General features: G+C 39.9%; 1 protein-coding gene across 2 annotated transcripts in view; it reads right to left on the bottom strand.

Moving 5' to 3' along the window:
* Window positions 1-2,548: 2,548 nt before the first annotated feature.
* The window catches only part of LOC125885624 (glutamate receptor 2-like), a 92,941-nt gene continuing 71,595 nt past the window's right edge, over window positions 2,549-23,894 (bottom strand). The window contains exons 18-20 of one of the 2 annotated variants that reach the window (XM_049571299.1): window positions 23,316-23,450; window positions 18,473-18,648; window positions 8,729-8,809 (exon numbers count right to left, since the gene is read on the bottom strand). In XM_049571299.1, coding sequence (XP_049427256.1) covers window positions 18,478-18,648; window positions 23,316-23,450 — 306 coding nt within the window. In that variant the 3' untranslated portion in view covers window positions 8,729-8,809; window positions 18,473-18,477. Of the gene's footprint in view, window positions 8,810-18,472; window positions 18,649-23,315; window positions 23,451-23,894 lie in introns of both variants that reach the window. The other variant, XM_049571300.1, reaches the window with a different exon arrangement.

The raw sequence follows: 23,894 nt of genomic DNA, 5'->3' as shown, positions 1-23,894 counted from the left end.
AATTTGGGTGCATTACTTTTTGTAGGATAGCGTACGAACAGTTTATGAGAACAGTTTGCACAGAGCCAGCCCAGCGCCTGCTAACATTTGCTCACCAATTTCTGATCCAGATGTGTAGGAGGTTTTTACCATGAGCTGAATTACCCACAGAGGTCTCCTCCTCTCTATAAATATTTTAAGTGACACAAAACACACACATTGATGGCAGCTAATATACCTGAATTCATTTGACTGTTCTTGTAAAAATATCAATTATTTTTTGGCGCTCCAGTCATGTGAGTAATAGAGAAGTATGCCCGGTCACTCAGAGTGAACTCTGACCTTGCTGAAGCCGAAATGAAGTTTATTAAAGCCTCTACTGCAGAGCCAATTTCCTTGGAACATCTGCAAAAAAAAAGGTCAAAAACAGAGCTATCCAAATCTGTACAAATTGCTCCAGGTAGCGCTGACTTTGCCCATTGGATCCGCTACCTCAGAGAGAAGTTTTTCAGCTCTGTGGAGAATTCAGAACTGGTTGTGATCAACTATGGGGACAATAAGATTTTCGTCCCTTGTGCTACTTCACATTGAGAGTGACATCACAGCGCAGCTGTCACCTGAGACCATAGTGGACATATACGCAGGGCGCAAACAAAGACGTTTACTTCTCCACTAGGACATTTTGCAATGTAAGTTAAAATCTGCTTTGCAATTTTATGTCTGTGATGTTTATTTAGCATTTATGAGTTGTAATGCACTGTTGTATGTAAAATTGGTATGCTTCACCCAGTGTGGCAGGGTCAGATCTCGAAACTGTCTAGGCCTATGGTTATGCACGAATTACTAGTTCATGATTATGGGGGACATAGCCCAGTGCCTGCTAATGTGTGTTCAATATTTTTTTCTCACAATTTTATGTGTGCTCACCTTTTTTTCTGACCCAGACGTTCAGGAAGTTTTTACCATGAGCCGAATTATCGGCTTAAACGAATTAAAGGTCTCTTCTCCAGAACAAGCAGACCTGGTGATTTAAACCGGTTAAATCCACACTGCATGTCGCGGAGAGGCTGCTAACTATGTGAAAACATAAATGGCCCTGTCTAGAGCCAGTGTCTGGTTTGTCTGTTCTGGGCTACAGTCGAAACATTATGGTGCAACATGGTGATCTTAGTAGACAAGGAGCGGCTCTCTGTGTAGATATAAATGGCTCAGGTAATGAAACAGCGGCTCTTATTTTCAGGTGATTATAAATGAAAGAAAACACACTTATTATATAATATTCCATTTCAGTCAGTATATCCCTCTAAATCCTACACACTGGTCTTTTAATTTACTCTTCTGAAAAGGAACTAACAAGATGTTGGTCAAAATTTATGATTTTAATAGAAAATGAAATTATACCAGAGGAAAAGTGAAGAGTGATCATTTCTATATTTCTCTCAGTGGTTGACATGTTTGGGAGCCATTCTGTAGTAACTCCTCATCACTTCATTATAACTCCATGGATATTTAATGATAATTACCATGTGGTCATTGCAAAAATGATATGAGTCCATGAGCAGAAATAGAAGTAGATACCTTGACATCTTCAGCTTCACTTAAACCAGACGTTGATCACGTCTTGGGCATTTATCATGTTGTGGGAGAAGCTTTTCAGCTAACCAGCTAGCTTCTAACTAACAGCACAAATAACAGCTTCCTGGTGAAAGAAAATAGCAGACTTGAGTTCTTAAAAGCATACACTATACATAACAAGAACCACATTATTACTGCAATTAATATTGTTAATATTATTCTTATTACTATCATTATTAAACACTAAAATGCAGCCAGGCACAAAGCTTCAGGCTGACAAGTTCATTTGAAAGAAAAAACTCAAAGTGACATGCAAACGTTCTCGTCATCCTCTCATCGTCCTTCTTGTTTCCGTTGCCATCATCAGTGCAGTATATGTATTAAAAGGAAGGTCTTTGTTCACAGTTTCTTGTCCACCTCACAGCAGTGAGAGCTCTTATTGGCTCAGGTTTCAGTATCAGCAGCTGCCATTGGCTGAGCATGGAGAGCTCTGATTGGTTCTCAGTCTGTTTGGCATATCATCCAGTTGGCTTCAGAACTCGTATGACAATACTGTGTGCATGTGCGCGTGCCAATGTTAGGGTAGAGGTGTGGATCATGTTTGATAGTGTCGTCAGTGTGTCTGATGTATAGGTGATCAGGAATGTGTTTTGTGTCTGTATTGGTGTGCTGACCTATAGACAGGGGTGGGCAGTATTTCTCATATGTTTTTGAAGTACTATATTTGTATATACTACTATATACTCCACCAATTTAGTCCTTATCAGCATGATGAAATAGTCGTCTGTGATAGTCTTTATGTTATCTTATTTTAAGGTTGTAAACTAGAATTTAATTTAGAAATATAAAATGTAACGAAAGAAACATGCATCTAATTTTTCTGTTCATTCTCGAGGGATAAAAAAACTGTCTTGGTAAACATTTTGTCTGTCACTATCTTCTCCTTGATCCTGTTTTTATGTTATGAGAATAAGGGATTTCCCATAGACTGTAAGCTACCATGACCCCCATTGGTTTGTTGACTAACATTTTGAAGAGTTTGGCATTTCGGACGTCGCCATCTTTGCTTTTTGGAGCCGGAAGTGACCATATTTGGGTGAGAAGCTGGAGCTTGTGGGAGTGTGGGGTGAATCTGTCTAAGAAGCAGAGGATACTATCAGCAGCCTGTCACTCTAGTGGCCCTGCTGTTATTAAGCTTAACTTTAAGCCTTAATAAAATGTAAACATGTGAGTTCTATAAAATCCACCCCCTGTACAGTTGTCATTAATGTTGAAATTAACTATAGAGACCAAAACTGTTTTTACACCAGGCTGTAAACATGTTTATTTCTGCTATAAAGGTAGGCATTTTAACATGGGGATCTATGGGTACTAACTGGCTCAGGGGTCAGCAACCTTCACTATCATAAGTGCCATTTTTGACCAAAAATAATCTAAAAATCTATCTGGAGCCACAAAACACATTAAGCCTTATAATGAAGGTAACACAGCCTATTAAATCTAAATTAGCCTGTTACAAATAGGTCTAAATGAGCACTCATTAATATGTCTAACCACCAGGTGGCTAGTTACAATTATTTGGAACTTTAACTTTGCAGAGTTGGCTGTAAAAGCAAACAAATCTCTTCACGCACAATGAAACTGCTTTCTTCCAAAACTTTCCCATTTTTGGATTGGAATCCATAGCTAACCAAGCTAGGGAGACTAAACACTACTGTAGCCACTGCTATTGAGATTTGGCAAAAAGTAGAGGAAGAGGCACTGGGCTGAAGATGACTGACGCGTATTTTAGTTGCTGAAATGTTAAAACCTTTTTTTATTCAGTGTATAGGCACATTTTTACATTGGAGAAAGTCAGAATCACTTTAAGCCTACATCACTGATAAATCAAAATGAAAATGTTAAAAAATAACCATTATTGCCTATCCCTGGACTGAAGCCAGCCTCCAGTGGCCATTAAAAGAACTGCAGTTTTTGACATTTCCATGTTGGCTTCATTTTCCAACCCTGAGGTTGCTGATTGGGACTTCCACATAAGGTCAAGTTCGACTGAAGCTAACATTCCTGTAACAAAGTGGTGCCTACCTACATACAAAGTAAAATTAGATGAAGCTCAAACAGGAAGAACAAACATGCCAAAAGTGTCAGACAACTGTTGCAAGGTATAAGAGGATGATTTCTTTTATAGCAGAAAGCGTGGGCTACAAACTAGCAGCATAGATAGAGTCTGATAGATGTGGGCATTTACCAGTTAGCCTTGTGTGTTATTCCAAATATTAGGGGTGTAACAAAACATCTATCTGTGTTGAGCTGTTCTGTAAAAAGGGTTTTGGTTTGGTACCTATTACAAACCCAATAAAAACTTAAACTATCCGAATACATTTGGAAAATAAAATATCCATCTTGAACTGTGTTTAATGTAATGTTCTCAGTGCCACTGCACTCAGCAAGGCAATCCACAGGACGGAACATGCAACATGCTGTCTGCCTCTCCCACCCCCAAATCAGACTATTCTACTCCTGTGAGACACTTTCAAATATGATTAGTAACACCATTACCAGACCAGAAATAGAAGATCCTCTGATATCCTACAGGTCTGGAGTTTGGAGCCACTTTCGTTTTGCTTTCAATAATGAGGACAATGGTGAGAGAGAGGTGGATAAAGCGACACAAAAAAAGCTTATACTTAACAATAGCTTGGGAATACTTCAATTCATGATGACAACATCCCAGTGTGTCAAACGTGATCCCTGCACCACATTTAGGCAGCCATTCTGATTCAAACAGAGCAAAAGAAATCACTGCAAGGATTGGTATATTTATAATTACAGTTATGAGACTTGACTCTGTAGAGTAAATGTTATGAACATGCCTAATGTAACTGAGCCCTGTTACAATATTCATTCATGAATCCATTCCAGAAATAATGTAATTATTGAACTGTACAAACAACAAAAGCCAAAATTATGATGTCAGTTTTAAAACACTTGCAAAAGGTAAAAAAGGGAAAAAAGGAAATGTCTCTGGCATTTCAGAAACAAAGTTGTTTCCCTTGTTTGTATTTGTTTACAACTATAATCCATATTCTACAAGGAGCTGTTTATTTTATTTGCTGTCAAGAAGACACCACAGATGATGAGGTATAGCTCCATCATTGTTCATAGTAAAAAAAAAATCATGCTTTATGATGTTAGTTTTAATAAATTAATGAATTAAAATAACATAAAATTAAAAATTAAAAATTAAAAAAAAAAAAAAAAAGAAAACCAAGGACATTTCTCTGGCATTTCTATATTTTAGCTGTATTGTATTGAATTGAACAGTTAATTTTCTGAACCGTTACACCTCAACCAAATATCATGAAATACTCTTTCTATTCTGCATCATGTTCCACCATCATCCATTTCCTCAGATCATGTGAAAGCTTAACCAGGAACATGGGCTGATAATTAGCCTCAGCTAGACACCCTGTATGAATAATTTGTTGCATTTCTTATTTTATCCGTGTTGCAATATTTATCTGTGTTGTTGACCCTGTTCAACAAGATGTGCACTGAGTGATCATTATCAATGTGTGTTTTGGCAGAGCAGTGCTTCAGTATTCTTAATCAAGCATACTGCTGGCTTCAAGTCAAACACATTTAGTCAACTGAGTGAGGAACATATGACATGAGAACATGTCAGTGGGATGCATAAAGTACAATGCACAATTTACTGATATTATCAAATGTAAGCACAGTATAAATTTCCTGACAGAAGCCAAGCTGTGTATTTTTCTACGACAAAACTATTCATGGCCAGATCACCACTTATTTTACAATTTCTATCCTCTCGCCCTTCCTGTCCTCCTCATGCCCACAGTGAAAATATCTTGACATCATCTGCATATTGTGAATGACAGAATCATAACTAATATCTTAGCTGGTAGTGAGCTGTTTAAAACACTGATTACAACAGATATGTTTCTGGCTCATTTACAAGTTTAACTAGCACAGCTTGTCCACACTTGCAAAGTATTTTCATGCTTCAACTCTTTTTTCCTTGAAATTTTCCACATCACTACAGTGAATCTGCACTAGGCTGTGAGCAATACATTCCACCCCCAGCTTGTCAAATATGGAAGCTTGGTAAGTGGCCCTATGCTTCAAACTATGATGCTCTAGGTTCACCTCCAGTGTCACTTTTGTAGGTGTCAGTGTCATTTTCTGCTCATTACATGCTACAATACATTTCAAAATAAAATTGCAATGTCAAAGAAAATGTAGGCTTTGCCACTTAAGTACTTAAGCTTTAGGCAACAAAAGTACTTAGGCTTAAAAAATAGATAATGGTGATGTCTGTTACAGTAAGTTATCAAGTATGCAATGTGTGACAAACACCAGAAAGTATGTTATTTGGTTTAAATAAACTCAAAGTTGACTTTTGCCGTCGCATGGTACACAAACATTGGTCTCCTGGATGAAAGTCCTGTGTAGCACCCCTTGCTTGCTCTTTCCCTTCCACTTTTCCCCCTATTCGTGTTTGGTGTGATAAGACCTTTAAGGCTCATTTATACTCCCTTCACGTACAAAAACAGATACATCCCTTTCAAACATTGTAAACGTCACTGCCCTCATACTTCCATGTTTCCTTTATGATGGCATAGATACAGCCAACAGATTTCACTAGAGGGCGGAGTCAGAAGTTTCACACAACAACAAACGAGGCGACGGTGAAGGAGGTCATAATATATTACCTCTCAATGGAGGTAGCGCTATAGACGGTGGTTGTTAGGTGTTATATACATCCTAACATGTGGACGGTGAACTCTTGTTGCTATTTTCACTATATATTTCTATATATTATTATATGTAACAGATTCATTCCGTTCTGCCATGATTGAAGTTTCTTCATCATCTCCTATGGTCATATCTCGCTTGAACTACGTTACACTGCCTCCATGATCTCCTGTGGTACTGCTCTGTTGTGTCCGTATCCATAAGCTTTCAGAGAACGTGCAAAAGTTAGATACAGAGTCTCCATCTCTGTATCTAACATTGAACATAAATGAGCGCTTAGACACCACCTTATCTTTCTCTACTTGGTTTCTCACACACAAACACAACCTCATGTTTACGGATAAAGACTCATTCCAGGTCCAGTGATTTTCATTTGTGGCTGACTCGACTCTAGGTAATATCTTATGAAACAACAGATATAAAGAAGCTGTTTAACTAACTTCAAATGATCTCTAATAGTTATAATACCCTTTTGCCATATGCTACCTGACTATCATATGGTATGAGAGTTGTGTGCTTCATACAGCCAAAACAATAATTTTGCTAAGTGTAAATCAGAGCAACATATAAGCTAGTGAGTAAAAGTCATTTACAGCTAAAGTTAAGGTAAGACACTACAAAATGTATTAACAGGATACTGTATAACTCGTAAGCATAGTAGTTACACTGACAGCTAAGGGCTAGCTTATTAAATGGAGGAGTATATTTGTGTCTGAATACTTGTAACATTTATCTTTTTTGCCTTTAGTTTGAACATTTAATCCATCTATAAGTGATGTATAATAAAAAGCCCCAAGGTGTAGGATTTAAGTCTTTCAAACTATTGTGATGGTTTGCATTTTTTTTGTAGAAACATTAGGAAATCCCCTTTACTGGTGCAGTCGACATTAGTGCTGTACCTGACTCAGAATTATGTCAGTCGAATCAGATTTTCCTGTTTCATACAATTGTTTGTTTTCAAGTTTTAACGGGGCTCAGCAGGATGTTCGGTGTGACAGCGGCATTCAAGTAATAAACAAGCTAACACTGCTAACGATGGATTGGAAATGTGCAACATCATTTTTGGCCGACACTAGATATCAAACAAAAACTAGACTGTGTTGTATCAAGTATCTGTGAGCTCCCAAGCAGAAGAGAGAAAATAATGTTATTATGGAGCCTTTTGTTGGAAAGTTTCTCCTCTGTGCACCTGCATCGCGCCTGCAACTGCTTATCTTAAAGAGTAGTGTGAAAGTCAAGAGCCCTCACTTCTCAACAAAATCTGTGGACCAACACATCCCCAGAAGTACACTGCACAGCACACTGACTAGCAAAAAACAAAACAAAAAAAACAACTTAACTTGAAACAATCTCAGTCAACTGAGAAGTCTCAAACTGACAATTTGAATCTCTGACTTTCAAAGGGCAGCTCTCAGTGTTTGTGTTGCTTTCAACTCAGATATTCTCAGAGTTGCCGAGTTGCATTTGTTTGGTGTTTTTTGATGCTACTTCTAGACTTCACAGATCAAGTCACAGATGATCAAATCCTACACAAAGGGCCTTTAAAATAAATTGTGATTATTTTGTATGATTTTGACTAATTTTTTGCCCATCCCTGTGTATAGTGTATGTTTTCATACCATTGGTTTTGTGTATGTGTGTGTTTGTATGGGTGTGTGTGTCAGTCCATGCATCTCTTGGGTCTGGTTAAAGTCTCTACTAATCAGGGATTTTCAGGCAGAAATAAGGAAAACAATTAAGAACAATAACATCATTATCATTATCTGCTATCACAATTACTATTATTCCATGGATGTGATTTTTCAGGACGTCAGTTTTTCTTCATAGCACTTGAACTCATTTAAAGCACGATTCTGCTATTATACCCACAATTCCTGATCACATCCCTGATTCATGTTGTTATTGCGTCAACGTCAGCATCACTGTTGTCCTTATTTTCTAGAGCCTCCATGGCAAAAATCTATGAAACAACAATGTGAGTTTGTTTAGAAAAATGTCCACTGTGCTTGATTGTTTTTCATGAATTTGTAAATGACCAGCCATCTTTCTCGCTGATGGTCAAGTTATTCACTTCGTAGGTGGGCAGGTCTTTGCTAAAGCCTGACAGCCAAGTGGTGGGAGGACAACATCTGTCCAGTCTTTCTAGGCTAGATGTTAAAGAGCGAGATCAGGAGTCCTCAAAGAGATATGATTGGCTAAAACTCCGGATTGAAAATCGGGGCAGATCACCCACGGTGAGTGGTAATTGGTCACCGAAGGAGATGACAAGCATTTCCACTCACTTTCAGAGGGGTAGGGTGGATGTGTGTCGATTGGCTGTAAGGCACTGGCTCGGGTGTGGTCAGGAGAGATCAGTCATGCTGAGGCTCATGGGTAATCCTGGACGGAGGTAAGCCACTGGGACACGACCATTCTCACTGGTCGATCCTGTGATGGATAGACGAGCTTTGGAGCGCATTGCATCTGTGAATTTCATCTGTACAAGGAGAAAATATGTTAACCATGTTTTAATCATTAACACCAAAACTGAAATTAGATACACAGCTGCTCCTGGTTGACCAACTCTTCTGACAGAATATTAACTCTGAAGGGATGATTCATGGATTTGGGAAATATGCTTATTTGCCTTCTCTCCCAGAATGATGAGAGACAGGGGGAGCATAATTCCAAAAATGTTGAACAATCCCTTAAAATCTTAAATTACCTTGTGATAAAATGAGTAATGTGGTGAAGGACTGTGCTGTAGAATAGAAATGTAACTCATCTCGATGACCCCTGAGAATGTGAAATGAAATATGAACATACTGAATTAAAGTTAATATCACACCAGCTATCATCTTTGCATTTCCTTTGTAGACCTAAAAGATTCCTTTATCTAAGCACAGCACCATTTAGAAGTCTGGGCAGTATACTGCTGACTTTATTTTAGTATTCCAGCCCAGTGGCCACATGAAAATGCTGGCATTGTACATTTCTTCAAACCACAAATACGTTACATGTGTGTGTTTCATATGTATCATATCAATGTTTCTATAGTGACAATGCACCTACCAGTGACTTTGTCACTGGTAGGTGGAGGGGATTGAGAATGGTGTGACAGAAAGGCGAGATGCCTGCCAAGCTGCAGACCACTGTTTGAGACCAACAAACAACAAAACTTTTTTTTTTTTTTTTTTTAAAATAAGTCATCGCTGTGTGTCCTGCTCATGGATGTATTAAGAGAACTGAATACATCATTGGAAACAGGACCCTGTTTATTCCTATGAAAGTTGCTCAGTGGTGCATGAAGCCAAAAGGCCCTCTTTCCGTGGTATAGTCTGGGGACACTCCTTTCTAAAGTGTGTTTAACACACCAGCGAAAACAGCCGGCAACAAAGCAACACCTTCTGCATTTTTGAAAAGGACATGCCCTCCCGGAAATGTGCGCTCTCCCTTTTCTCGTCCACAAGGAAACAAACACACAAAGAGCTTGAAAATGGATGCCGAGAGATTTGACTCCGTTTTATCAAACGTGTGCTCAGTCCACAAGATTGTGGAAATGAAGGACTTACAGCGACTTGAGCCATTTTGTATCGCTACACGTGTTTCTAGTCGGACTATGTTTACGAGCAAAAGAGTTCAGCGAGCCACCGAAGGACCGCCCTGCGGATTTACTATTGGTTCTGCAACATAGGGAGTTTTTTTTAAACTCTGAAATTGTATCCGCCCATCTAAACACAAAATCAGGGAGAAAGTCATCAGTCTTTAGTTAAGCAAAGCGTCTAAAGACTGGCTTGTGAGTCTATCTGTGGTATGAAATTACTGAAAGATCAGTGCTGCTTCCACATCACTGGGCCCATAGAGCAGGTGCACTACGGACTTCCACTGGCCGAGCTAGCTACTTCAGTTGCTACTTTTTTAGTTCAGTGCTAACTTCAATGGGGATAAAATTATTTAATCTTGGCGTTCTTCTAGACTTTGACCCAGTGGATTAAATCTTTATAATGGGATGAGTCACGTAGTGTTCAAAAGAATGTATATCTACAGATTTACAGACATCTCTCTCCCAATGTAAGTCTATGGGAAAAAGTCTTTTTGAGCCCTATGGCATCACAGATGTAATTCCTCTGTTTGGCCACTATGAAAATTGGCTTCAAAGCTCTGCAGACTTTCTGAGAGTCTGGGGTCGTGCTCACAAACATTCTGAGTATTCTCAGAATGATCACAAACATTCTGAGAATACTCTCAGAAGGCTCCTAACTTAGCCTATTACATTTTTAGTAAGGAGTCCTCGCTTAGGAGCGATTAGGAAAATTTTCAGAGCAACTCTGAGCAAGGAAAGGACAGAAACTTTTACCTTAGTGATGATGTGTGGTTGACCCCATTGCTAGGTGTGATGCATTCCTTTAACAGATGTGACTGGCTGTCACAGACACACCCTTTTGTGAGCCTGCAAAGTGTGGACACCTATTGGAAATGAAAGGAACTGCTAAATGTAAAAGTGATGTCATTGTCAGTGTGATCACTCTGCTGATGGAAGGTTGACACAGACCAGTCATCACTGCTGCACTGTTGCATTTTTCCAGTTTTCCAAGAATATTAGTATTGTGATCATTTTATTTCTGGCATTATAGCGTGAGGTGGGAAATGTGTGTTTATCCCTAATGACATCAACCACATATTATCCCTGCACCATCTAATCTGTAGCATTTCATTTACTCACTGCCATCCAGCATCTGGAGAATATTTCTCCAACCTCTTTCTGTTTCCACCATTTTCTCCTCTGATTAAGAAACTCTTATTCTTCTTAAAACAGTTTTTCACCTTCGGAGCTCTTTTAAGAATTTTCTTAGAATTTCGTCACCAGCAGCAACTCTTTGTACTGGGAAGGTTTGTGAATACTGCCCCTGGTCCAGCTGCCTTTTAGGATCAAGGACTCTTTGTTGTCATTTGTCATTCCAGCCATGCAAATACATGAAGAGAACAAAATGTAGAACTCAGGTCTCTGTGATCATTAAACAATAAATTATAATAATACATCAAAAAACATCAAACATGGGTGTTTTGTAGCAACTTGTCACTGTTTTCCAGCAGAGACAGTGCCATGAAAAGCGGTTGTTGTTTTTTTTACAGAGACATCACTGCTTTTCTAGCAGGTAATGTGCACCCCAAACCAAGGTGCACATTACCTGCTAGAAAATTTATAGCCAAAACATGATCTTTTCCTAACTATAACAAATGGTTTTTGTGCCTAGACCTAACCACACATTAACAAGACTTAACCAACGTACCCACTACATAATAACATACAAAGGTAACATATTTGTGGTTTGAAGAAACATACAATGCCAACATTTTTCTGGGAATTGGGTATTACTGGTCAGACCATACATGCACTGGCTAAGTTGTTAATTAATCACTTACTGAATCGTTGCCACCAGATGTCCAACTGACTAATTTATTCTTATACAGTGTTGCTATGGCCTGTGTGACTCAGACTTACACTACATGAACAACAGTGTGGTGTCATCAGGTTTTAGTGAATAGATGTTTAATTCCATATTCTTTTATAGTTCTCAGTGTGTGAAAACACAGTCTTAGACATAACAAACATTGAGATCCTTTCCTTTGACACTTATACACCATTGATACTGACACATTGACCTGTTGAACGGGTAAACAAACGTCAGCCGACACTTCAACACGGGCAGGAGGCTGCCAGCTTTGTTTAGGTGCTGTTGCTACCAAGACCCGAAAATGATTCAATGATATGGACGTTCAAACGTCATTTAATCAACAAAAGAATGTGAGAGAGAGGGGAGAGAGATGGAAAAAAGAAAGATAGTTGAAAGAAATGGGAAGCACACGAGAGTGGGCAGTTAAGACAGAGGTAATCTGGTGATTATTCAATGGAAATATGTGGCTAATCAGTGAAGTGTATGGAAATACACTGCAGACTGTAGTCTCTGCAAAAAGGTAGACACACGGTGACAGCTATCTCATACTATTGGGTCCAATATAAGTCCAGTGCTGATTTAGTAGACCCACCTCTGCTGTCTAAAAGGGGTATTAGTCATAGGTCAAGGGTCAGTTGTTGGGGATGCTGCAAATCAACGAGCAGAATTGCTTAATAGAAACACTGCATTTTGAAAGAATTTCACACCAATGTAATCAAGTCAGTTTTTAGACAAATAAAACATTCCTGTTTGGTTATTTTATCCAGAAACACTCAAACATTGATTTCCAAGAAAATGTACACTGGAACAATATATATTGTTTTTGTAATATAAAATTAAATATATCATAATATATCTTTCCACATCACCCACTCATTCTACAGCTCTTTGCAATGTGGTTGTCATTGCAGAGAATATTTTTATCTTCCACACACGCACGCACGCAAGCACTCGCCCACCCACACACACACACACACACCCACACACACACACACACACACACACACACACACACACACACACACACACACACACACACAGTGAGAGATAGAGAGAGAGAGAAAGAAAGAGAGACAAAGACATACAAATGAAATTAATTTAAATCTATAACATTTCCTGAAGCCACTAAATGCAGCAAGACAAACTGAAGCATTATGAAATAGATGAATGGAGAGCGTGTGTGAAAGCAATGTATCGGGTTATGTTTGTATGTTGCAGTATGGCTTAAAGTGTAGAGAGACCTTTGAGGCAAATCAAATCATTGAAGAAGGAACATTGACATTATGTGAGCATGAATTCTGGTTTGGAGGAAAGAAACTAAGAAACATTAGCCCCTTGTTAAGAATATATTGCTATGGCGACTGATGCTGCCACAACATCTTTGTTTGAATGAGCTTTTGTTGCACTGAATGAGATTTTTTTTGTTTTTAGAAATAATTGGTTACAACTATAGCCATTGTTCCCTGAAGGAGAGAAATGTAGTACAGTACATCAGTACATACGCTACAGTATATCATGTCTTCATGGCCTGAGTAATAATATGTCGCACCTCAGTCATCTTCAGGAAACAAATTATATTTATCATTTCACTCCCTTTCAGTTGATTCACTTGGTACAACACATAGTATGGGACATACAGTCACCCTGCAGAACAGCCATGGAGAAGGCAAATCTCCAACACAAGTGCATTGTAGACCAAGTAATAATCGTTTCATCTAAAAGGCAAACACAACCAACCCAACTGACAACATCTACTGTAGCCGCTGCACAGTTATTGCCCACTGATTTGCCTTTTAGCAACTTTTTATGATGTTGCCTTTGCTTCTGGGTGAGAAGGCCCTCACACCACAACGCAATGAAAGGTCTTTGATGATAGAAGCCAGAAAAAGCCCCTGCTTGGAAGGGTTTTTCCCCAAACTGTCAAAACTGACAAATAAATGGTCACATGAACAATCTCTATAACACTGGCACAACAAACAAGGTATGCAACTCCCCTGCTCCACGGATGCAAAAGTTGTTGGGCAAAAGCTCAAGACCTTAAATACAATGCACCTATTCAGTAACCTCAGGTACTTATGATGCATTTTGATGTACCGTTACACTGAAATTATTTGAAGCTAACTGAATGCAAGAGGGATGCACAGACCCTCTATTTGGAAACAAGGAGCTGTGAAGTATCATTCATTCATTCCTTCATCTTCTAACCGCTTCATCCTCATGAGGGTCGCGGGGGGGCTGGAGCCTATCCCAGCTACATCGGGCGAGAGGCAGGGTACACCCTGGACAGGTCGCCAGACTATCGCAGGGCTGACACATAGAGACAGACAACCATTCACACTCACATTCACACCTATGGACAATTAACCTAGTCCAATTAACCTAGTCCCCAATCTGCATGTCTTTGGACTGTGGGAGGAAGCCGGAGTGCCTGGAGAGAACCCACGCTGACACGGGGAGAACATGCAAACTCCGCACAGAAGGGCTCCCACGCCCGGGATCGAACCGGCAACCCTCTTGCTGTGAGGCGAGAGTGCTAACCACCACATCACCGTGCCGCCCCGCTGTGAAGTATCATTTAAAAGAAACCACAAAGAGCCTCAAACACTAATGTCAAGTGCAATGATGGAACATTAGACCTTAGGTGTTAAGTCTAGGTGCAGGTGCACCCTGCTCCAGATAGTGTAAGTGGAAAGTCCCCACTTGTCTTCAAAACCACAAAATGTCTGCTGTAACAACTTCTGTTGTTTGTCCCACACAACTGTGTTGTTGACACAGTTGACACAGTGATGGTTGTCATAACTGAAACTGTAACAAATAACGCATTGCATCTGTTCTGTCTTTGCATGCTGAGTCTGTGCTTGTACATCACTCGTGGAAACCACTTCAAGCCAACTGACCTGCAGCAACACAAGGAGAGAAGCTGCTGCCCTCTGGTGAGCAAACTGAGGAAGGCATTACTGCAATTGACCTGCTTTGTGCTGAGCACAAAAAGCAGTGTTTACTAACTTAAAGTCCATTTTGCGCAAGTAAAAAAGTGCATTTATGTGCAAAAGAGGGAATTGTGAGTTTGTGTTAGGGGATGCTGTCCATGTTTATCCTGATCTTGCTGAGCAGGGCTGTCAATAGACTTTCTAGGAGCGGTTTCACCAGATGTATCAGTCTGATCAGTGTGTAGCATGACAGGGTACAGGGCCCAAACAGAGTCTGTCTACTCCTGGTAAATTTTCTCCAGCTGTATTGTCAAAAACCAGTCAGCCCCTGGTTATGGGAAGCATAGCCTGGCTGACTGACCAAACCCACTAAGCTACATAAACACCAATCAGCCAGAACATTAAAACCACTGACATGTAAAGTGAATAACATGTATCATGTCACTACAATGCAATGTTCTGCTGGGAAACCTTGGTACCTGGCGTTCATGTAGATGCCATATAACATGTGCCACCCCTTCAAATTCAGTTGCAGACCAAGCAAACCCCTCATGGCAATGGCACTCCCTGATGGCAGTGGCCCCCCCAGCAGTACAACACGCCATGCCAAACAACAAAAACTGCTCAGGAATGGCCCAAGTAGCCTGACAAAGACCTCGACCTGGCCTCCAACCTCGCCAGATCCCAATCTGAATGAGCATCCGTGGGCCAGTGCCCTCACCTCACAATCCACAGGACTCCAAGGATCCACCGCCAACGCCCTGGTGCCAGACACCACAGGACACCCCCCAGAGGTTTTGTGTCCATGCCTTGACAGGTCAGAGCCAAGGATGCCCCACCATAGACTAGGGGTACCTCTGGGGCTGTGGCACGTCCCACAAATGCCTGATCAGACTGAGATCAATGACGATAAGACGATAAATGTTACTCACTTCACCAGTCAGTAGTATTAATGTTTTGACTGATCGGTGCAAAGACACTGGCCACAAGTAGCAACCATGACATGAGTTCATAGTTGTTTATTCCATCATAAAGTCAACTCCGACACTCCGTGTATGGGAAATAAAGAGGGAAACCTGTGAACTTTGACAGCTTCTGAGCCAGCAAAGGACACATCCATTCCAACGCTAGTCTCTCAGCTACCTGACAATACAGGGAGAAAGAGGAGTCCTCATCCTGACTTAACAATGCAGGATGAGTGCCTGTTCATCTTCCAACAGACCATGCATGTCCACAAGTGAAGGTGCTCCTGGTGCTCTAACTCCAATTTGGTTAATCCCTAAAGAGTAACAGTGAACAAGTCAATCAAAGATTAACCAATTAATCTAACATTTGGTACAACGGTGCCCACAACCTAGCGCTCTGCAAGTAGCCACCTTATCAAAAGAGACCACTGTTGCTGCCACCAACTGAAACATTAAAGCTGTTTCTAGCCACTGAGCTAACAAGCTGCGGCTCTCAAATCCTGTAGAGTCAGATGTTTTTAGCTTAGCATAAGAAGTGAGCAATGACTGTGGTGACTACAGTGTAATTATGCAGCTTGGGCCTCACATATGTTAACCAAGGTCATCTGCCTCATAGACATGAATAGTGTCTTCAATCAGCCCATGCAGTGGTGTAATGTCCCATATTTTAAGTGTTGTAACGAGTAAATTGACTCAAAGGGAACAGTGGTATTACACTTTCATTTGTTCCATTAAAATGTCCAGTGTTTGATGACGCTACCAGTCAAAACCATCCCATCTTTAAATGAAATCATGGGGTTGCCAAATGAAAAGCTGACATTAAGACAGATGGAAGTGATTGGCCAATGAGTCAGTCCAATAAAGAGGATGATTGGCTAAGGAGAAAGGAGAAATTAAGAAAGGAGGATCAGGGAAGGAAAAAAGTAAGCAACAAAAAGTGGAGGTGGATAAGTGGATAAAAGGGACAGTAAAAGAGAGGACAGGAAAGAAGGAAGGAAGGAGAGGAGGTCAGAGGAGTGCAGAGAGGATAGAAGGTGTGGTTAAGAGGAGAGGTGACAAAGAAGGGATAAAGGAGGTGAGCAAGCTGTTGGGTATTGAGTGAACAAAGGAAAGGAGTATCACAGCCATATACAATTTGACCATATATGCAGTATTAACCAAAGCTCTATTATGGTCCCAATGTTACTTTTGTTTATCAAGACCAACTGCTGCATTCACATCCTGCCCTGAAAGTACAGAAAATCATACCACTCAGCAATGCCAGCCAGCCTCAGTGGCAACTTTTGTCTTATTGATTTTTTTTAATAAGGAAAAAAAAATGTTCAGGGATATTAATGAAAACGTACTATTGAAAAGCATGACATGGCACGCCTATTTGTGGTTTTTAATTTCAGGACAGGTTATACTATTGACTGAGTATTACATTTGATACATTTATTAATAAACTGGACACAAAGCAGCTGTTCAGAGCACAGCTGGGCTATAATTTGGAGTCCCATTTTTTTTTCTTTGGACAGGACAAGGCTATCACTGTTTGATCCTTGGGGGAAAAGGAAAACATATGGACTGGGCTGATATATGACATATGTCATTTTATTAATTTTGAAGGTGAACATAAAGTGTTTGCCTGAAGGCGAGACATCCCTAGTGAAACAGAGTTTTTTCATGCACTGGTCAATTTTGAGATTTTGCTTCTATGTCTTTTAGACTAGTGGGAAGAAAACATCCAAAATACACATTTAGGACTTATTTTAGTTCAAATTCTGTTCTGGAAATGTACGCAAAAAGTGCATATTTACATAATAATGCCTTTTTTGCATATATGAACATAACATTTAAGAAAACCTGTAATACAAAAAACCACTAGTCTTAATGTAGGTAAACACCTGGGGAAGTTTTTCCTTATACTTTGAGCCAAAAATATCCACTTTGGTAGTACTTACACGCCAAACTTTTCAGTTTTACTCCTATCTCTGTTCTGAAGGTTTTTTTTTTCAGAGGAGCTTGTTCATATACAGTATTATTCATAGCCTGATTTATGCGACATTTTATTGTCAGTAGTTGTTGACAGTACTTTCTGATTTATGGAGTGATAAAAAGAGATATTCAAAATCCCCTCTATAGAAACCTTTGGCTCTGGTATGACATCAACGTGAAACGAGAATTTTGCTTAGATTTCTGTTCTGGAAATCTTTTCCAATAAGCACATATTTACTCGCTAATGCCTAATTTGCACATTTAAACATAAGATTTCAGAAAACTTATAATATTAAAACAATAATAAATCAACTGAGGAAGCTTCATAGTGGTATCTAAGTGGAGTCTAATCTTTTAAGATGTTCCTATCCTGTTTTTTGATCATCTCAAAGAATAGCAGGTATTTCAAATAGTGGTGGGGTCTCAAAAGTAGCTTAAAGCTACGGCTTCAGTATCTCTTTTTAATAGAAATATTGATTTCATTTACTAATATCTCCTCTTTGACTTTGCCTTTTTTTATGGCTGTGATTAAGCTGTGATTTTGATAGCTTTGATAGAAAAGAGAGGCAGTAAAGCTACTGGATGACACAGGACATATTGAGTTTCACTGATAGCAACTTAAAAAAACACACAAGTAAAGAGAAAGCATGGGTTCATTTTTGATTTTTGAGGCCCAGTGAGAATGCGGTTTGCCACTGAAGTTGCTATTCGTTATGCGAATGCAGCTGTTGTTCGATGGTATGAATGAATACCTGTTAAAAGTTAATTGTCTAAACACTGTCTATGACTGTGAGGTGAGGAAAGTTTTAGCCATCAATCATCACTCTCCTACCCGTCTTAGATCTTGACACTCTCAATGCCGTAAACGTTGTAGCCCTCTTTATAGGTGGCGTAGTTTGGCTGGTGGCTGGGGGACAGCAGGTTGAAGTTGGGGGCATGTTGAGGAGAAGACAGAGTGTGTGTGTAGTTTCCTGTGTGCTGGGGGGACGACAAGGTGTTGGCTGCCACCTTCATAACAAAAATAAAGTCATTGTTATTACTATACTGATTGTACTTTTGGAGGAATGATGACTAGGGTTGGGTACCAAACTCAGTACTTTTAAGAGCACCAAATTATGTCAGTACTGCTAAGTGTTGATTCACATCAAATCAGTCAGCGCCAAATTTCAGTCCCTGCTAAGAGCGCATCTGAGTGAGAGAGTGTGCTGCATTCCAGCTGGGATGCAGCTGCTGGAGCCGATGGTGGCCGCTCTTAAAAGTGAACAGCAGAAAACCAGATTGCAGTCAGAACGCGGCACAGTGGAGTCAGGTGGAAACATTCCCTGTGTGCACCAGCTCTGTGCAGGCTCAGTTATGTCTCATGTAACCATGACCCAAAGCATTTACTTACACATCCGAGTCTTTTTTTCTGACAGTAATGAGTATCTACATTTTGCAGTCCAGGCGGCGCAGGGTGAGCTGTCTCTGAACAGAGGCAGAGAACAGCACACTCTGCTCCAGTTTGTAATCCCACAGACTGTCCCTTCTTTTTTGCCCAGCAGCTGGAAGTTTGGTCTCATTTTTTACAACCAAAATAAGACCTTTATTTTTATGGTAAGAGAGTAAAATACCAAAAAAGGAACTGTTAGGTAGCGGAGTCAGTTCAACTGTTAATGGCACCCAACCCTAATGATGACTCTTTAGCCATGTGACTATTATCTGCCCAGTTGCCAGAAGAAAATGTTGGTATTGTATGTTTCTGCAAACCACAAATAGCGTTACTTTTACATGTTTCATAAGTATGATATCAGCATTTCTAAAGTGACATAGTATTTGAGTTGACTTTGCCATTGGGAGGTGGAGGGAATGGTGGATGGTGTGTTACCTAGGCAAAATGCCTACCAAGCTGCAGACCACTGTACAGTACTGTATACCACTGTTCAAGACCAACAAACAACAAAGCTAGATAGTAATCACTGTGTTTCCAGCTGCTTTTTAGGCACCAAACGTGGGTGTTTTGTAGAAATCCGTTGCTGTTTTTCCTGCAGGTGTTGTGCCCCCAAAAACTTCTTTTAAGCCTAAAATATGTCTTTTATCTTTTTCTAACCCTAACCAAGTTGCCTCAACCTAACCACACTTTAACCACAGCACTGTTTAAACGTTAAGTTTCGGTAATAATGTAGTGTATCTGTGGTTTGCAAAAACGTACCATGCCAACATTTTTCTGGCAACCGGGTTGCCAGAAACTGCCAATACTGATTCAAGTGACAACAAAAGTTTGAGTTTGAGTACTCAAAGCACCAATAGTAGATAACTGCAAAAGCAATATGGGGTTTCATTACAACAGAGCGAGAGAGAGAGAGAGAGACAGAGACAGAGACAGAGACAGAGTTAGAGGCAGAGATGGCCTGTCTACACATGACAACATAGTCAACTTCTTTTTACAGTAATAATAACATTGTGTGTGTGTGTGTGTGTGTGTGTGTGAATAAGAAGGATAAAAAGACAGAATCGTGATAGAAACGCATAACTGACCACTTCATTCATTTGCCTAAATTCCAGTCAATGAAATAAAAAGGAAAAACAATGACTTAAATGTGTTTCTCTGCTCTGAATTCTATACATCATAAGGCAGATTTCCTCCTGCAGACTGTGTGCAAAAATATCAACCTCAGGTTTACCTGCAAGAACCTGTTCAACACGCTAGTAACAAACCTAACTATCACCTACTTCCAGGAGAGGACAGGGACATGGAATTTCAGTGGGCAATGTTCAGAGCCTCAATTTGCAGAGGTGGCTGTACAGAGTTAAATTCATACGTACGATAATCCCAAATATAATGGCAACCAGATTGCATCAAAATGATATGCTAAATAGTCAATGTGTGTAGCAAATATGCATGTGGCTGGTTAACAAAGTATAAAATAAAAAAACTAGCTTGATGAATTTTGACACTGAGGTTCCACAGAATCTTTTGACACACAAACACTTTTGTCTTTATAAGTCCAGTCACCACCAGCTGGTAAGAAAAGGTTTTTTTTTCATATTTCCCAAATTTGTGGACAGAGGTTAAACAAAAGTGAATACTGGACTAAATCCATCAGGTGGCCAGAAACACCTCTCCATCTGAATGAAAAGCCAAGAACACACTAAGCAGCAGCAAAGGGCAGCCTGCAGTGAGCTACCATGCCATGTCCATGGAAACATACAGCAGCTGCTCTGAGCTGCAGCTGTTTGATTCTGTAGCAAAGTGCGTCAAAACTAAAAGTTGGATAGAGTGTACCTTTTAGGGGCGAACTGAAACCAAAGAATACCCACAGCCAGTCAGTAAACAGGGTCATGTGACTTCTGTGACATGTTGACCTGTGTTACAAAGAGTTTCTTCCTACCTGAAACACGTAAATGTGCCTCCCGGCTGCAGAAGAATGCTGCTTAGTGTGTTTTCAGCCTAACTGTTGGATATGTAAATAAGTAACTGTTTGCTAACAAATTTGCCATATCAATTTATCAGCTTGTGTCAAGGTTGATAATATGTCAATGTTGTGTTCACAACTTGTTTCCACTGCTCTTGGGTTGGGGAAAAAAAACATACTGGCCATATGAAAACACGGGTTTGGGTTGATAGAGAACCACAATCTGAAATTCCAGGCCAGGCACAAGTGTTTGATACAGATATAGACAACACCGCTCATATTAAGAAGTAGTTAGAAAAACCCCCCAACACATTAACCTCTACACCTGCTAAAAAGATCCACTCATCAGCACACAAATTACTCCCTGTACTGGAGGAAGGCTTTGTTGTAGAACAGGAAAATAAGACAAATATAGATCTTCCCTTCATCTGCTTAAACCAAAAAGAAAAATGAATTTAGAGCTTGTGTTTTCCAGTGTTAACATCTTGGTTAGCATCTCCCAGTAAGTAATGCAAGTGAAAGGTTATTTGGTTATGTCAACATGCTGTTGACTAACAAGAGGTAAACACGCCTAAAGGTTAGCTCTCCTCACACTGTGTGGTAATAACAGGATCATGGCGGACTCATTCCCAAGATATTTTTGAGTGTGTAACTTTAATGATGTCATCTTTAGCCTACCTAAATAAGGTCAGTATCAAATGCAGAAAAGCATCTTCTTTTTTGCTTTATATTTGGTAAAGAGTAAGCTCCACAGATAGCTGTTCAAATCCCACAAGTCTCCTGCTGTCTGTACTATATTGTAAACGTATCAACTATATCAACAATTAAGACAAAATATAAAAACAACACCAATTCAGTTCAGTTAAATCTACTAAAAAACATTTTTTCAAGTAAACACATCAGTGGTCTTGATGGTGTGTGTGACATTAGTCAGCTTGGTAGAGACACTGTGGCTGGTGCTGGCCACTGTCTTTTAGCTGTGCTGCTGAAAAGACTGGGAGTGCTGACAGTGACTTCTTAAAGGAGCTTACACTTACACACTGCTGACCTCTTGTGTCTGGTTTAAATTTGGGTCAAGACTCCTTGTTGTGCATTTTAGATTTTCTAAACATAATCAGTGGCTAGTTTATTTGTGCCATTACAACTGCACTCTAAGAAATAAAGGTGCTAACTAGAGCCATACATGGTTCTTTAGCCTCCTAGTGGAGAACCCTTTTTGGTTCCTGGTAGAACCTTTTGTAAAGGGTCTACCTAGAACCCAACAAAAAGGGTTATACCATCTGTGAAAGGTTCCACCCAGAACCCTTGGTAAGAGGTTCTACAGACAACTTCCTGAGGACTAATTGTTCCACCCAGAACCCTCTCTGGGGATACTATTCAGAACTTTGGTTTTACCTGCTATGGATGCTTACAAGGACCCAATTTAGATCCCCGTTATAGTCCAAAGGTCCATCTAGAACCCATCCAGGGGGGGTTCTACCAAGTACCCTTTTATATTGCAAGGGTTTCATCTAGAACCCAACAAGGGGTTTTACTAAGACCCTGTTTTATTCCAAGGTTTTCAAGAAGAACTACTCCAGGGATTTTGGCAGGAACCCTTTACATTCCAAGGAGGTCATCCAGAGCCCACCTAGGGGGCCATTATAATTAGTAAGTGACGACATTACCCATAGTTCTCTCTCCCAGTAACATAGCTTTAGTTTAACAGATTTGCCTAGAGCCAAGGTAACCGACTGATGTGGTCCAGTGCAACTCACTACCTTTTCAGGAGGTGGAGATTCTACTACTAATACATCATTTACAATTATAACTGTGCAGTACAGTTGGGAACTGAAACACAGGTTTATATATACCAAACAAAATGCCAAATAGTGGGTACCCACAGAAGAAGAAATCAGACTATGTGGTACTGTATGGCATTAAATGATGGTAGAAATATCAGCTATGGCAGAGTATAAGTAAACTGAACTGATTGAGGGGGGTTCTACATTTAAAAACACCATTTGAAACATGGGTATACATACAAAATTTGAGAGTCTGACTTGGTCTCACTAAAACCCTTGAAGACAGTTTCTTTAAAAAAAAAAAAGGTCCTTCAGAACCAAATGGCTCTGGGTTGAACATCAGCCCTTCATACAAAAAACATTTAGAAACCCTTATTTCTAAGAGTGTAATGTAGTCTCGTCCACCAACACTAAAACTAATAATCTGACTATAATACAAGTTATATTCAAGATAAAAAGTGAATTAAAATGGAAAGTGGCATATGAAAAGATAAGGTACCTTCATTTTTTTGGCCTCAGCACGGCTCTTGTAGCAGAACTCTACCAGCGCTACCATCATGGCCAGACCCAGACCTCCAACCAGGATGTAGAAGACTCCTGCTACGTTACTGAGAGACAGAGCGCTGGTCTTTTCCTAGTACAGACACACACAAAGGGAAAAAAGAGGACAGCCACCCAGAGAAGAGTGTTAAAGGGTGTTTTTATGTTGACAGCGCTTATTGTAATGACTGACACACTACCACTGAACTATTTCATTTTCTCTTTATTTGGCAGCATGAAACAAAACTAACTTGTCATCTGCAACAGTTGTAACATTGGCTCTAGATTAGGACAGAACACAGTCACAGACAACTAGACTAAATCTGACCTGCACACACTGAAGCCATGCTTTCCCTTATCAGTTTGCTTGTGTGAAAGTCAGTGTGTACCTTTGTGTGTACTGTATTTATGAATGTCTGACTACTTTTCGGTGATGTCACTGTGTTCACACAACTCAGCAGTTACTTTTGTGAATACAATGAAATTATAAACATAGAAACAATGTAAGCCTTTAATCTCTATAGCATAGTGGGATCAG

This window comes from Epinephelus fuscoguttatus, linkage group LG3, assembly GCF_011397635.1.
Source record: "Epinephelus fuscoguttatus linkage group LG3, E.fuscoguttatus.final_Chr_v1".
NCBI lineage: Eukaryota > Metazoa > Chordata > Actinopteri > Perciformes > Serranidae > Epinephelus > Epinephelus fuscoguttatus.
Note: the sequence above shows the minus strand (reverse complement) of the source record. Positions and strands in the feature narration are given on the sequence as shown.